The 15,981-nt window shown below is 43.9% G+C and overlaps 1 protein-coding gene across 2 annotated transcripts in view; it reads right to left on the bottom strand.

Annotated features, from left to right (window-relative positions):
- OPCML (opioid binding protein/cell adhesion molecule like) overlaps positions 1-15,981 on the bottom strand; it is a 498,943-nt gene that overhangs the window by 219,615 nt on the left and 263,347 nt on the right. For both annotated transcript variants that reach the window (XM_027092918.1, XM_027092919.1), the window contains exon 2: positions 3,181-3,413. In XM_027092918.1, coding sequence (XP_026948719.1) covers positions 3,181-3,413 — 233 coding nt within the window. The remainder of the gene's footprint in view (positions 1-3,180; positions 3,414-15,981) is intronic.

Here is a 15,981-nt window from a genome sequence, read left to right as displayed (position 1 = left end):
CACAGTCACAGCCTCGCCGTCACGCACCAGGGACATAGTCACAGCCTTGCCGTCACGTGGCACCAGGGGCACAGTCACAGCCTCGCCGTCACGTGGCACCAGGGGCACAGTCACAGCCTCACCGTCACGTGGCACCTTAAAGTTATACCTTCAGTGGCCAAGATGTACCTTGGGGACCAGTGATGCTATTTTAACGAAAGCAGCTTCTTCCCTCAAAGAGAAGGACTAGGAAACTAATCCCATCAGATACGTGGAAAGGCCACCTTATAAACCAGGAAAGGACAGGCTCTGAGGTAGTGTTAGAGCAGCTCTCACTTACTCACTTTGCAGGAGGAGGGAGCAACAAAGCCTAGACCCCGTGGGATTGCCCTTCTGCTAATGACACTTGTCTGGCAGAGGTGATGAGATTGTAACATTCTCAAATGGACAGAAGATAAATAAATACCATACACACACACGCACACGCACACGCACACACATATGCAGATAGACAAGTTGCAGCTTGGAAATTTTTCAGTTTTTCTCATTGCAAAATCAATACCCATCAGCAGTTTGAAATTAAAGGCAGGATTAGACCTCAGTTTTATACATGCCTTATTGTATTCCAAAAGCTTTCTACTCGGTCAGATAAATCTTCTTTAAGAGGATTAGGAAACTTTCATTATCTTTAACCTGAACTAACACTAAGTCTGAAAAATTAATCTATAGACTGGACAAAAGCCGACAGCTGCTGGGAAAGAGGAGACTTCTGGGCTTTCTTCTAATTGAGCCGCAGGGTCTCGGCTTCCACCCACTGGAAACTCAACCGATTCCCAAAGGAAGAACAGCTCCCTGAGCTCCTTATTTTAGCCTCTCAGTAAATGGAAAGCCCAGTCTGCTAAGATTTCCAGGAGGAGATGCTCCCCTTCCTCCTTTGCCCTCCTGATCTCTGCACTGGATTGCCTGGAGCTACAGAAGTTGCTTGGCCTAAAGCGTGGAGACTTGAGGACGTCACCTCTGGAATGAGGGACTCCACTGCCCTGCTTCTTGCCTCTTCCTAGAGTCTTTCTGACCCAAAGCTCTGAGACCCCACTGGCTTTCACATCCAGCCCCAGGAATTACTCCAAGCTTCTTACGAAGAGCATTATCCCTGAAGCTCTGTGCCACAAGCCCTTTATGGCCTGTATTGGCTTTGACATGCTTACACCGTCTGTCTTCTTCCCTGAAAAGTGATAGCCCTGTTCTGCTTGAGTCTGTTTCTGTACAGTGCCTGACAGTTCTTTTTTTCTTTCAGTGACGAATTTCCTGAATTTGAAGATAACGTTGTTGTCAAGGCCACGGAGGTGCCACGGAGGCGTCACTTCCCACGCCGAGAATTTCTGCTCCTCTGGAGCCAAGCCCAGGTGGCAGGCGGGTGGTGAGAGCTTGAGCTCCCTTGTTTTCTGCAGACATCCCCGCTCATCTCAGACGACTGATCTCAGCGAGGGCCTCCACCAGCCTCTGAGGAGAAGCATCAGCTGTGACACTTGTCTTTATCTCCAGATGGCAGCCCGTCTTGTAGCTCCCAAGCAGATCACCCCCAAGCCATACCCCTAGTGGGACATGGATGGAGAACAGACACAGCGGAGCAGGCAGATGTGGGAGTCTGGGAGCGTGTGGGTGAGAGAAGGGCTTAGAGGCTGAACGGAGGCAATGTTTCAGCACTACGGCAGCATCAGGGCCTGCCGGGAGCCAGGGCTGTAGCAGACAGACCTCTGGCCCAGCTGAGGCCATTACCACGCTGTGCAGAGCCAAAGCCCCTGATGCTCTGCTAGCAAAGAGCCGTTCCAGACAAAAGGAAAGAACGGCCGCCTTGACCTGCACGCGTGACCAAAGCACGGAAAGACTCTAACCCCGACTCAGACTTCCCATGCAACCATCTGAAATGAGCAAAGTTATATTTCTTAGAAAGGCAGGGATGAGGGAATCCGTATTAGCTAAGCGACAATGCCATACACATTTCAGAAACTGAAAAAATATAAAACCCATTGGATCAACTGCAGGTGGGATCTGATGAAAGGCAGTTACTGACACTAAGTCACACACAGGGACTCTTTCTGAGCTCAAGGCATGGCCACAAGACATCAGCATAGGGGACACTGAGAAAGGTCCACTCAAACCTCTCCTTTGGTGGAGGAAGGATATGTCATAGGGGGATGGGAGCTAGTCTGCTCAGCACCTCATTGCTACCACGAGTGGATACCTGATAGGACTTGCTTTACATAGTGACGGGGGTGTTGGTAGGGGGCAGTTCGACGTAAGGTCATGTGTAGAGCTGCCTTGTTTTAAGACGGTTCCCCAATTCTCTTGACTGCTCTCTGCATGAGTTTTTAATTCTTAACACTTAATAGTTGATATCTGAGATTCTGACATTTCTTCAACCCCATTTTTCTCCTGCAAAGTAAAATTCAAATGAAACACTCTTAACTACTATGCCTGGGCTATACTAATTCAGACTTTTAAGGGAGAATGGGAGAGAATGTTAGGGATTCCCCCTTTTAATTATATAGACTTATTTCCAACATAGACCTGGAGATAACATTTTGACTAATATCCCTCTTGACTTCAACTCCATTGTGGGGCTAAAAGGGTGTACACGGACTCAGCAGCAATGCCAAACGGCGCACAGAACCCCTTCTGGTACAGACACAACCACCAGCTATGCAAGAACAGTCATGTCACACGATTTCACATCAATATTATTAACGCTTTATCATGAAATAAGTCTCTGAACAACAAGAGGCGCGGAGAGTAGTACCGTATCCATTTCCTAATGTTATCTTTTCCCAACTACAGAGTGCTAAGTAAGTAATATCTATATAATATAACATAGTATAACATAACATCATATAACATCGTACAACATAATATATATTTCTAATATATCTTTTCCCAACTCCAGACAGCTCAACCAGCTCAAACATGCCAAACGACCTATTAATGACAGAAGGACCAGAGAGAAAACGGAGAAACTCTGTAAAGATACTCAGCACTTAGTCAAGACCCCAGCAGGTGGAAGGAATCCAGGACAGACACTCAGTCTCCGGATTCTACAGAGGAAACGGCCTTTTGTGTCTTTCTACAGGAGTAGAAGGACAAGCTGAGATCATGCCTCCCCTGCATCACTGAGGGGAACGTGAGCCCGCTGGCCAGGCCGCCTACCTTGCACGATGAGGTGCACCCGGGAGGTCTTGGGGTGGTTGTCCGTCTGCACGGAGCAGGTGTACGGGCCCTCGTCGTACACGTCCACGTTCTGGATCATGATGCTGTACTGGGTTGGCGTGTTAACCAGGATGATCACACGAGGGTCTATGGACCACTTGTCGTTCCCGGCGTAGAGGATGGTGCTGCGGTTCAGCCAGGCCACCCGGGTGACCCGGTCATCTATGGTACACCTGTGAGTGAGGGTCGGGGAGGGGAGGGAGGGAGAAAGCGTTCAGAGATTCTGTTATAAACACGGCTGCTGTCATTCAAGGGGTAAATGAAATAACATAGCCCAGTGCCAAAGGGAACGAATCATTGATGAAGCTTCCTAAACAGAGGGCAACAGTGGCCTGAACCCTCCTGAAGAGCCGATGCTACAAAAGCATTTCCATTCAATTTAGCAACACGTTATGTGAGTATCTTTGCTGCATATTTGCTTTTTCCATCTTGTTTTTTCCCTTAGGCTTCTATGAAAATTAGTTTATATTTCTCGAGCACAGTTACCACCTTGTGGGAGAAGTGGCCCAGGGCCAGAGGGGAGAGAGAGTGCATCAGTATTTCAAGCAGGTCACCAATCATCCACACAGCAAATGCTTAACTTGTTGTTAGGTCAAAAATTGGACATATTTACCTCCAGACCTCCCTCGTGTTCATCATCTCCTGTACCCCTAAGCCGCCCAAAGCCCTCCAACTGCAACTGATAACACAGAGTCTTGAAAGCCACGGTACAATGCCAGCAGTCTTTGAGGCAGTCACGGCTACCTCTTAAGATTTCAGGAGAGGGAAGGAGAAAGTGGCCAAGCAGACCACTACCCCACATACCCTAACCTACTCTTCCCAACAGTCAGAGGCTATGAATGGGGGCTACGAGCAAATGGAATTTGCTTGTCGGTGTGTGTGACCTGCAGGTTATCAGGTTTAATGAAGAAATAAATGTGCCTGCTGGTCAGGAAGAAAATTTGCAAATGTGTCCCAGGAACTTAGAATGTGTGGGTGGAAAACTGAGAAAAGGAAATCCTTGAGAAATCGGAGTTGTTCAATGAAGGGCATGGTTAAAGGGCCCCAGGTGTGTCTACCCCAGTACTCAGTGCTCTAGTCAGAACCTGAGTTTCAGTATCTTGGCAAATGAAAAGGTGAAATGACACCTGCTTCCCCGAGATGTCCCACCAGAGGGGGTATGAGCAGTGCCTCCTGAGGACCGGGAACGTGAAGTCAGCACCTTCAGGTAGGGACACAGGGAATAAACATGGCCACACCTCACCAGGTCTGCTCCCACCTCGACCTGGACCAGGGCTCAGGAGGTGGGAGCACCAAGGACACCGGCCATGGGGAGACACGTGTGTTTCCCTTGGCAAAGTGAACAGCCTGACATAGCCTGAATGGTCCAGGGAACAGAAGGATACTGGAGCACCAAAATGACAGCTGCCACTGAAAGGGGTGAGCGCCCAGTCTCGAGAGGCCCTCTCCCTGATGGGGAGGAGGGATAACAGTATAACTAGCTTCCAATCAGAGGGGTCTGCTATGCACACGTCCACCTGTCATTCAGCAGGTGCGGGCAGCCTCGAGGTAGGGGTGGGGTGACCACTGGGTGCAGGAAGGAAGAGATTTTTCTCTTCTATATGTTCTTTGTTATTTTTTACAACCACAGAAGTAAAATAAACATGTATAAACATGTAAACGAATACAACACAAAGACGCCTAAAGGCCGAGCTAATCTTTCTCTCCACCCAACTCCCTGCCTGGATGTCGCCATTTCAGTGACAGCCTGTTATGTCTTCCTCACCTTACTCCTTACAGACATATATTCATATACGGAAAGGTTGTGCTGATTTGGTTTTACCTAAAACAGAATCATACTCTAATATTCTTACAAAGCTTTTATTTTAACTTGGCCACAGGCATCCCTGCATACCTGTACTTATACATCTAATTCTGTAATTATTTTGCAGATGCGTCTAAGATCAGTGAGGTGAGTTCTGGGGACCCAGCTGCATTTACCTAATGGTCCCTGTATTCAGGTATCATTCAATGACTCCTTCCCACCTTCACGGATGCCTATTTGGCATAAAGAAAAACTGAAGTCATCCAAAAGTCTACAAATCATAAATGCTGGAGAGGGTGTGGAAAAAAGGGAACCCTTCTACAGTGTTGGTGGGAATGTACACTGGTGCATCCACTATGGAGAACAGTATGCAGGTTCCTTAGAAAACTAAAAATAGAGTTACCATATGACTTAGCAATCCCACTCCTGAGCGTATATCCAGAGAAAACACAAATTTGAAAAGATACATGCACCCCAATGTTCACTGCAGCACTGTTTACAATAGCCAGGACATGCAAGCAACCTAAATGTCCATTGACAGAGGAATGGATAAAGAAGATGTGGTATGCACATACAATGGAATATTACTCAGCCATAAAAAAGAATGATATAATGCCATTTGCAGCAACATGGATAGACCTAGAGATTATCATACTGGATTGGCCAAAAAGTTCATTTGGTCAGTGAATTTACATTGTTCGATGAAATTCTTGGTGAAAATGAAAAATATATCTTTTATTTTTACTTAAAATCGAATGAACTTTTTGGCCAAACCAATACCAAGTGAAGTAAGCCAGACAGAGAAAGGCAAATATAAGATATCACTTATATGTGGAATCTAAAAAAATGATACAAATGAACTTATTTACAAAACAGAAACAGACTCACAGAAAATAAACTTATGGTTACCAAAGGGAAAAGGGGAGGGGGATAAATTAGGAATTTGCGTGTAACATATACATGCTATTATATATAAAATATATAAACAACAAGGACCTACTGTATAGCACAGGGAACTATACTCAGTATTTTGTAGTAACCTATAAGGGAAAAGAATCTGAAAAATATACATATGTATGTATAACTGAATCATTTTGCTGTATGCCTGAAACTAAAACAACATTGTAAATCAACTTCACTTCAATAAGGAATAAATTAACTAAAAAAAAAAAAGAAAAACTAAGGTCATGTTGTCTCCTCCACATCCTTAGGGCCCTAGCTTCACTTTCTGTGCATTTTTGTTCCTTATACAGCAACTGTCCATTTCCCTTATGAGGACTAAAGCCCTAATGGGCCCTCTCTGCTCCCCACTTTCAAAAGCATTTCTTAGGAAAAAAAAAATATGATAAACACATTCATTCACTCTCAGTTGCAAATCACTGATAAGAATTAACGTGCCAACTTTCTTAATAACAGCTGTATTTCCATGAAGACTGAATCCCTGTTTGAATGACTCCTAAAGGTTAAATTCCTACTGTACAGTTTGGCCAGCCTAGAAGTAGATGGTGAACTAGACAGAGTAAAGGGTGTTGTCCCCCAGACCCTGGAACCACACACACCCAGGTGACAGTGCAGACAATATGCTTGCTTTTATTTTGGTCAATTATGTAACCCTTTGCACATTTTAAGTTGACATAATATTTTTAAAGTTTAGGTAATAGTTGCAAAGGATGCATTTTTGGTCTGTGCAGATTATTCACATCTTAAAATTAAAATGTCATAATGGGGCTTCCCTGGTGGCGCAGTGGTTGAGAGTCCGCCTGCCAATGCAGGGGACATGAGTTCGTGCCCCAGTCCGGGAAGATCCCACATGCCACAGAGCGGCTGGGCCCGTGAGCCATGGCCGCTGAGCCTGCGCGTCCGGAGCCTGTGCTCCCCAACGGGAGAGGCCACAACAGTGAGAGGCCCGCGTACCGCAAAAATAAATAAATAAATAAAATGTCATAATGTCCCTTTATATATATCTCTATACGAATTTAAATGCCATAGCAATTTGATACTCATGGTTGTCTACTTTCAAAATTCATGAACAAGCTCTTTTTTAACAGTTATAAAATGTGCATTTTTCCTTTTCTAAACTTGAACTTGTGTATCTATTATATATCCTCTGCAGGATTTTATCCTGATATAATACTTCAAGCATATTTTATGCTTGAAAATCTTTTATTGATCAGCTATCATATTTATTTGCAACAATATATATAAAGTATAGAGATTGAAATTTAAATTTCCTTTCATGTTCTGTGACCGTAAAGCTCTGAATGATATTTTCTTTTAGAATGAGTTATCATTACAAGGATAATACTGATAAAACAACATAAATATATTATACATGTGGTTAAGTAATAATTAAACATAAGAAGTAAACTTTTACTGGAAATATAGCTCTCAATGGGATAGATGAGGCTTTTCTGTTTATTATACCATCGATAAATATCATTACACTAGAATGAGAGCTCAGGATCAATTCTATTCCTATTTTGCTTTGAAAAAAAAACAAGTTCACAATAAGCAAGGAGATAGAAATGAAAACCTTGTATAGCAATGTCACTCAATTCTTTGAACCTCTTCCAAGATATATGCCAAAAAACGCATAGTAATATAGCTTCAAAAATTATTTTAATGATCTCACAGCTGACAATTCAATTAATTCTTCCTTCAATTTCTTTTAAAGCAATGAATTGGAAAATACCTGACTTGCAAAGGGCTTTGTAATCCAGTATTAAATTCATTCAATTTCTCAGTATCTGGACAGTATATTGCTAACATTTTACTAGGCCTTATCAAATGACTGATAAAGATGTGTTATTCTGTCACTTAGAAGCACTTTGTTTAAGCCAATACGCTGAGAAAGGTGGGGAAAATTGAAATACTGTTTATTTTAATATGCCAAATCACCCTGCCCTCTGTCAGAAAACATCTCTATCTCTCTGGATTCTAATTCCAAGATAGAGAAGGTACCAGTTTTGCCATGAATTCATTACTGACGAAAAACTGTGCCATTTCCTTGAGGACTTCTCTGCTTTACCTTGGTGGGACTCTCCCTCAGGACTGATACTCTGTGTGATGACAGATCGGTAATAGCGGTGGAGGTCACAACGAAAGTAAAGGAACATTCTCTCCCGGACAATTAAAGTGGGAGCACTCAGAAAGGACAACCAGAACTACAACTCACACACAGGTCTTTCTCAGGCAGATCCATTTGAGGACATTTTAGATCTTGAAAATGTACTTCTTTAGATACATTTCCTTGTGTGAAGACCTACAACTGCAGGTTGGGGGTGAATCGCACCGGTTCAAATTGCCGCAGGGTCTGGTAGGGGCTGACTCTGAGGCAGGGCAGTCCAAATCCACCCTGTGGTCAGCACACACTCTCAGTGCCCTGCCACACAGCCCTTGGAAAGCCTCGTGTACCTCTTTGTGGACGTACCCCGGATGGATGACTACGTTCCAATTCACCTGCTCTCAAGCCTGGGCCTCATTAGTGGGCATGGAAAACACACAGAGGGAAGTAAGTCCATCTCTCTAATGGGGTAGAGCTGCTTCGCTGAGTCTACACAGCCCCAGAACCTAACAGATGACAAAGACACTTAGCAGAAGGATTCTGTCGGTTGAGGACAGTTATCTGCCTCTTAATGCTTCTGTGCCCCAGAAGAACGCGTCCTTTCAGTGCTTCCAGCTTTCCTCCATCACGATAGGGCCCTTTCACCGTCCTCTGAACAGCAGGAAGAAGAGCTCAGAAAAGGACTTAACATTTTGCTTAAGTATTGTTCCAAACCCCGCTCCTGCCCTGCTGGCTGTGGCTACGTCTTGGACTCTCTTTAACCAGAAGCCCACGAAGGAGGGTTTTTAATGTTAAATAAGGGGGAGCCAAGAGGAAAGTTAAGGAATATTAATGACAGCTTTCCAATTTCTTGAAAACCCTTTCAGGTATTTAAAATTCTTACACTCCAAGCTAACCCTGCCTACTGGCCCAAATACGACAGAACTCAAGGCACCTCTACTGGAACGTCTACAATTACACAGTGAGTGTTCTGTGCCCAGCACAGTTTAAGAACCTTCCGTATATTAAATCACTTGATCCTACAGCTACCCTTTGAGAGACACTCTATCACTGTCCACATTGTACAATGAGGAACAGACAGAGACGTTCAGGACTCCTGACGTCCAAGCCTGGCACCACTGTAACCGAGCAGGACCCCATGGGGGCCTTCCCAGGAGGGCCTTCCCCCAGATCCTCTGCTTTGCTCCTCTCTGAAGTACCTAGATAATAGTGTTTGATGCACATTTCCTGAGTTGTTTTGCAGATGTAAACCTACCCCCCTCCAAAAAATGGAAGATGTTAACTCCTCGGTGACCTTGAGCACATAGCCCCAGGCCTCCTGTTGCCTAAGGACTGATCATGTTAACCCCTGTGACACCACCCTGCTGCCTCACCATCAGACAGTCGGAGAATTGTGCACAAGCTGATCATAAACGTTTCTCTGCTCCAAACTCCGAAGTTTCAGTTTGTCTGGCCTCACTGTGTGGTGGGCCCACAAACTTGCATTAACACCATCAGGCAGGGGATTCAAACCTGGGCAGCCTGGCACGGGGGGTCCCTGCACTTCAGGGCTTCTTCTTAATAATAATAATAAAAAAAAGTGCTTGTGGTTTGAGAACCCAAGTTATTAGGCCAGCCAGAGTTTCCCTCAAAGTTATGGTACTTATTTAATCTTCTCATAAGTGATAAAACAGCTTTGGGGAACAGGAAGAACATTTGGAAGTGATTTTTTCACATCCGTAAACCACCTCTAGCTATGTGTGAGGAGAGGTGTGGAGATAAGAATCAGAAAGAGCAAAGGAACACCTGAAAGACAGTGGAGGAAAGGGGTCCTGCTTGCAAAGCGTCATGTCCAGCTCCGCTGAATATGCAACGTGGGATTAAGGTGCCCGGATTGGTTTCACAGTTAGGGGAAACCCATGCCTTAAAGCAGTGGTTTTCAAACTTTGCTGTGCATCAAAATCACCTAGAGAGATTTTTAGAACACAGATCGCTCAGCCCACCTCCCAAGACCTTCCGTTCAGTGAGCTGGAGGTGGGCTGAGGATTTGCCTTCCTAACCAGTTTCCAGGTAAGGTCAGAGATGCTGGTCTGGGGACTGCCCTTTGAGAACCACTGCCTCAAAGAAACAAGACAAAAGACACGCAGGAATTCAATCAAGATAACAAAGTCTTCCTGAAAAGTGAACCTGGCCGGCTTTCTTGGTTTTGTTTGTGGTCGTTATTTTGTTCTCATTTTTATATTTTGCCTCTGAAAATACAAAACTAAAAAGTGCCACGATTCACACAACAGTATTTAATGAGTGTCTCATGTGTACCAGGCGACGCTGTAGGAGCTGAGATGCCTGAAAGAGGCAGACAAAGGTCATGCCCTTTGAGGCTACAATAAAAGCACCTAAGTAAATAGGTATGTTGTTTTAGGAATATGGTAACTGGTGAAACCGAAAGCAGGGCAAGGAACGGAGAGTGCCGTGGGGATTGGGAGCATCCTTGACGGAGAGAGAGTACTCCGGAATGCCCCACTGCGCCTGCTTGCTAGATGCTCATGTCTTTATCATCCGAAATCTGAACGCAATATGACGCGTGTCTGAAGATCAAGTCTGCATTAAAAATAAATGTCACATACACAGATTAAAAATAAATCTCACTTACACGTACAGATAGCTGTAGGAACATTTAGATAATCTGGAGAGCTGGAGAACAAGTCTTGGAAACCAGCCTAACAAATGGTGTGTCTCCTTTACAGATAACTTTATAGATTCTGTGTTCAAAGAACTGACAATCGGCATTTTGAGAAACTGAAGTTAACTAGAAAATGCCTTGGTATTGGGATAATACCTAAATTATATCGCACGCCCCTCTGCCTTCATGAATAGTACACAGTGGCAGATAGAATTTAATCACTAATACAGACACATGGGTCTATACCTCTTTGTAATGTGACGGTCTTCTTCACAGAATTTACAACACTGGATTTAATCATATATGTACTTATTCGTTAGGCTGTATATAAGTGTCTCAGTGGTCTTCACTTTGTATCACCAGCACTTCCCAACGGTCCACCTGGCAGCTAGGAGGTGATCAGCATATACTTATAATGAATAAAAGATGTTGGGACTTCCCTGGTGGTTAAGAATCCACCTGCCAAAGCAGGGGACAGGGGTTCGAGCCCTGGTCCGGGAAGATACTACATGCTGCGGAACAATGAAGCCTGTGTGCCACAACTACTAAGCCTACGCTCTAGGGGCCGCGAACCACAACTACTGAAGGCCGCATGCCTAGAGCCCGTGCCCTGCAACAAGAGAAGCCACCGCAATGAGAAGCCCGCGCAACACAATGAAGAGCAGCCCCCGCTCGCCGCAACTAGAGAAAGCCCACACGCAGCAACGAGGACCCAACGCAGCCAAAAATAAATACATAATTAATTAAATAATTTTAAAAAAAGATGTAAGATAATGTGTTTCAAACTGACATAAAAAGAACCCACATAGGATTATAGCTAATGATACTGTATCATATCCTTGAAATTTGCTGCGAGAGTAGATCTTAAATGTTTTCACCACAAAAAAGAAACGCTACGTGATGGGATGGAGGTGACAGCTTATTCTATAAAGGTAGTCATCTGGCAATAAATAAATGCATCAAATCAACATGCTGTACACCTTAAACTTACACGGTGTTATATGTAAATTCTATTTCAATAAAGCTGGGAAAAAAGGGCCCACATAGGTGAAGTAGATGTCCTTGGAGATACATGTATGTGTGTATCTCTCTACGAGTCTTTGTAAACAATTTTTTATTGGAGTATAGTTGATTTACAATGTTGTGTTAGCTTCAGGTGTACAGCAAAGTAAATCAGTTATACATGCATATATTTCCACTCTTTTTTTTTTTAGATTCTTTTCCCATATAGGCCATTATAGAGCACTGAGTAGAGTTCCTTGTGCTATACAGCAGGTTCTTATTAGTTATTTATTTTATATATAGTAGTGTGTATATGTCAGTCCCAGTCTCTCAATTTATCCCTCCCCCCCTTATCCCTTGGTCTATGAGTCATTTATACACACAAACACACACACAAGGTCCACAGGTCCTCTGCTGTAGTTTTTAATTCACTGTTTTCATTTTTATAATACTCTGTACAAATATCACGTATGCATGTTGTGGATGTGGTCTGACCACAGTTAGATTTCAGTGTTTGGCCTCGTGTCTGTCAGTACAAGGGCATCAGTGAGTACTTCTTTCATTGTCTGAGGCTAATGAGAAGCGTATGAGGTAGACTCAGAGTGTCAGCAAGGCGTCCCTGCCAAGGAAAGCTGCGTGATGCCAGAGCAGTGGGGGCCCCCAAAGTTTCAGTGAACCCAAGTGGAGGAGACCTTAGGCATCAAGGGCACATGCTGAAGTCAGAGGGGTCCTTACAGCAGTCAGCACCATATCCACACGCAACTTGGAAACTGATTTGAATAAAGCATCACCTGCCCCACTGACGCTCAAGACTTTAATTGTATTAGTTTATATGTGTGTGATCTATAATTTTAGATTTCTGAGTCACAGAAGGGTATAAGGTTAAGGCATTTATACCTAGTTTCATGATTTTAGGTACTTAACATATTAAAAATAGTATTACCACTGGGAATCCCTGGTCACCTTGTCTCTGCCCACCCCTGTCCCCTGCCTGAGAAAATGATCTTCCAGAAAGTTTTCAAGTTAAGAAATGCTGAAAGACGTAAAAGGGTTGAATGGTAAAACCCCAAAATGCATTTCTTTGAATTTCATTTTTAAATTTACACACAATATTAGTTTTGTTTTTTTTGCTTTTGTCAATTGCCTTTTTTTAAATAAATTGAGAGTTAACTGATTTTCATTTAAAAACCTTACATGTATCGAAATATATTAACAATGCTAGTTCAAAAAATGGGAAGAAGGCGATCTTGCTTTAGAGAATTCAAGGACCAATAATAAAGGAACGTTTTAAAGGCAAGGAGAGGAGGGAAGAAAAAATGAAAAAATTTTAGACCAATTCCTAAGGTATGCTAAATTGCACCAAGCTGTTCTCCTGGGAAGCTTTAATGACTCAGTTATTTCCTGAGTTACAAATACAGCCAAGTCTAGAACATCAAGAAGAACCCTAAGTTACATAAGGGGAAATTTTACGATTCAGAGAGAGTAATAACTCTGCTAGAGCTAATATGTAGGGATAAGGTCCTGGTGGAGAATATATAGGAGAGCCTCTGCAGAGGATGGGGCGGGGTCAGAGCTGCTTAGAGGGTCTTCAGGAGTGCAAGAGATTGACTTTGAAGGCTGCCAGATACACGGCATCCTCACATTGTTCCTAATTGGGGGATGGTGCCTTGCTCACAGCAGCTGGAGTGTAGAGTCACATTAATACACAGGAAGGGTATGTATGTGTTGTGTGCATGTGTGTACGTGTGTAGTTGGGGGAGGGATGTTATCCAGAGAAAAGTAGGAAACATACCAAGGCATGCAGGATGAGCGTCCTGGAGGACATAAAGTATTTAAACAAAACCAAGGAAGGTGTGGGGTATCCTGAAAACAGTGTCATTGGAAGCAGTCCAGAAAGGTCACCGGGCTCTCCAGAGTGTTTTTGTTTGTTTATATTAGGATTGGAAACACTGGGAATTTATTTATTCATTTTGTAAATATTTACTGAATACCTACTGGGTGCTAGGGCTTTTCAAACTTTTAAATGCCCACAAGTTACCTGTGCACGTCATTAATTCACTAGGTCTGGGTGGGAACCAACATTCTGCATTCCTACCATGCTGATGGGGAGCGGGCAACTACACTTTGAGTAGCCCAATGTTACTGTGAACCAGAGACGCAACTGTCAATAAGACAAAGACCAGCCTTCTTACATTATGATACTCACACACTATGATACTTAATATATAAGCATATACTGATGGGATCAACCTTATTGAATAGGAGCAACTGATGACGTAGGAGAAAGGAGATGACTCACAAGGAAAAATTACGGTAAAGGTGAAAGAGTGTGGGATCTAAAGCACATGAAGGAAGGGTGCTTCAGCTGTTGTGTCATAAGAGAAGGAAAAAATAATAGCAACCCACCTCGATTTGTGGATCTGGCTGGGGAAAGCAAGGAGGCTCCTGAGTGATGGTTTCTATCTTTTCCTAAGTAGACGGCAAAGTTATCAGTTGAGGGTAAATGGGAATGTAAGAAAGGGGAAGGTAGATGCAAGAAAAAGTGAAATGGCTGCTACAGAAAATGACAGCAAAATTGCTAGGGAACTACACTAGGATTCACAGGCAGTGCTGAGGCCCCACTTACAGCTGATGACCAAGAATTTACAGCGACACTACTCTGCCAGCTGTGAGGATATTCTCCAACCAAGAATAGCTGCTGAGCTGCTGCGCTGCAGGCGGAGTCAACGTGGATGGCTGGGTTCATCCAGTGTTAAAAAGAGTGCCAGGTGGGCAAGGGAAAAGAAACCAAGCTTTAAAGAAACTGGAAAACAGATGAGTGAAAGGAGACATGATGACAGGGACCCTGATGGATAGAGAGAGCCCGGTGGGTTCCATGCACTGGAAGCTTGAATGAGGTCCTTGAGCAAATGAGTTGGCACAAAAGAGGCTGGACGTGATGGGAAGTAGGATACATGGTGACCACACAGTGGTGGCCCTCGTCCACAAAGGATTAAACCCGTCTCAGGCCAGATGGGTCATCCAGATGACTCTTGACAATACTGAGAATGACGCAGGGGAGTCTAGAGTTCTTTATGAGCTTTGATGACATATGTAAATCGGACACTAAAGAGACAGTATGTTGTGGTGCTGAGGAGAGGGCCTTGGCTCAGACAGGCAAGGGCTCTGCTATTGACCAACAGGCGGCCTCAGGACAGCCTCTTTGTTTACCCCCTCAGCCTCCCTTTCCCCGTCTGTGAAGTTGGATGTACACACTCACCTACCTCCTAGGGCTATTATGAAGCTGAATGAAATAATACTGATACATGAACCAGAGTCAGAATTGTACCTGCACATAGCAAACATTCCTTAAACAGAACCTGCTCTATTACTATTGTCAGAGAGCTTGTTGCTGCATTTGGAAAAACGTAATTCAACTGCTGTTACATGGGAGTGTATGTTAGTTTAACCAAGTGATACTGAATCCATTGGTTTATCATTTCCCAAGGACTTCTGAAGCCTTCTCTTTCTGTATTTTCAGATATATACAGAATGGAGTTCCACTGAGGGTTGTTTGAGCCCGGTTTCAAGACAGGTTATTCCACTCACTAATAGCTCAGAAAGAAGGTGAGATTTACATTTTTACCAAAACCCAGAACACTGGTTCAAGGCTTTCTCAGTCCACCTATAGACTCTTTCGCGTCTAAGATTTTCTCACTCTTGAGAAGCATTCTGTACTTCACCTATGCAGAGCTCTGCAGTAGGATTTCACTTCCATCTAAGGTTTATTTTCTCAGCTAAAGCCACTGAGACAGCTTTAAGTTTGTATTTGTATCAGGCTTCGATCACAGCGTGTTGGCACAGTGGTTGATGGGCTGGTTTCTAGATTGATGGCCGGTGGCTGGTAAAATGCCATATTTCTTAAAATACATAATTGAGAGATCAATCAGTACAGCTGTGCGCACCCGAAGGCGAATCCCCGTTGGCCCGCAGGCCCGACAGCTTATGCAGTGGTGTCCTTGTCTTGGGCAGTTTCCGTGTACACATAGGACAACCCTCACCCTAGGCCAGATACTCAGAACATTCCATCCTCAAGCAGATAGAGGCATTGCTCAAAGCAAACACTAACCGTGTAAGTGCTAAAGAGAAATGGGACAATGGGGACAGGATCACAGTCGAAGGGATTACTTCAGGTCAGGAGTTTCAGAGCAGCATGTTCAGTTCTAAGGGATG

This window comes from Aethalodelphis obliquidens, unplaced genomic scaffold (assembly GCF_003676395.1).
Source record: "Aethalodelphis obliquidens isolate GAN/ISIS:26980383/991018 unplaced genomic scaffold, ASM367639v1 scaffold82, whole genome shotgun sequence".
Lineage (NCBI taxonomy): Eukaryota > Metazoa > Chordata > Mammalia > Artiodactyla > Delphinidae > Aethalodelphis > Aethalodelphis obliquidens.
The sequence above is the reverse complement of the archived record's forward strand: the minus strand, read 5'-3'. Positions and strand labels throughout refer to the sequence as shown.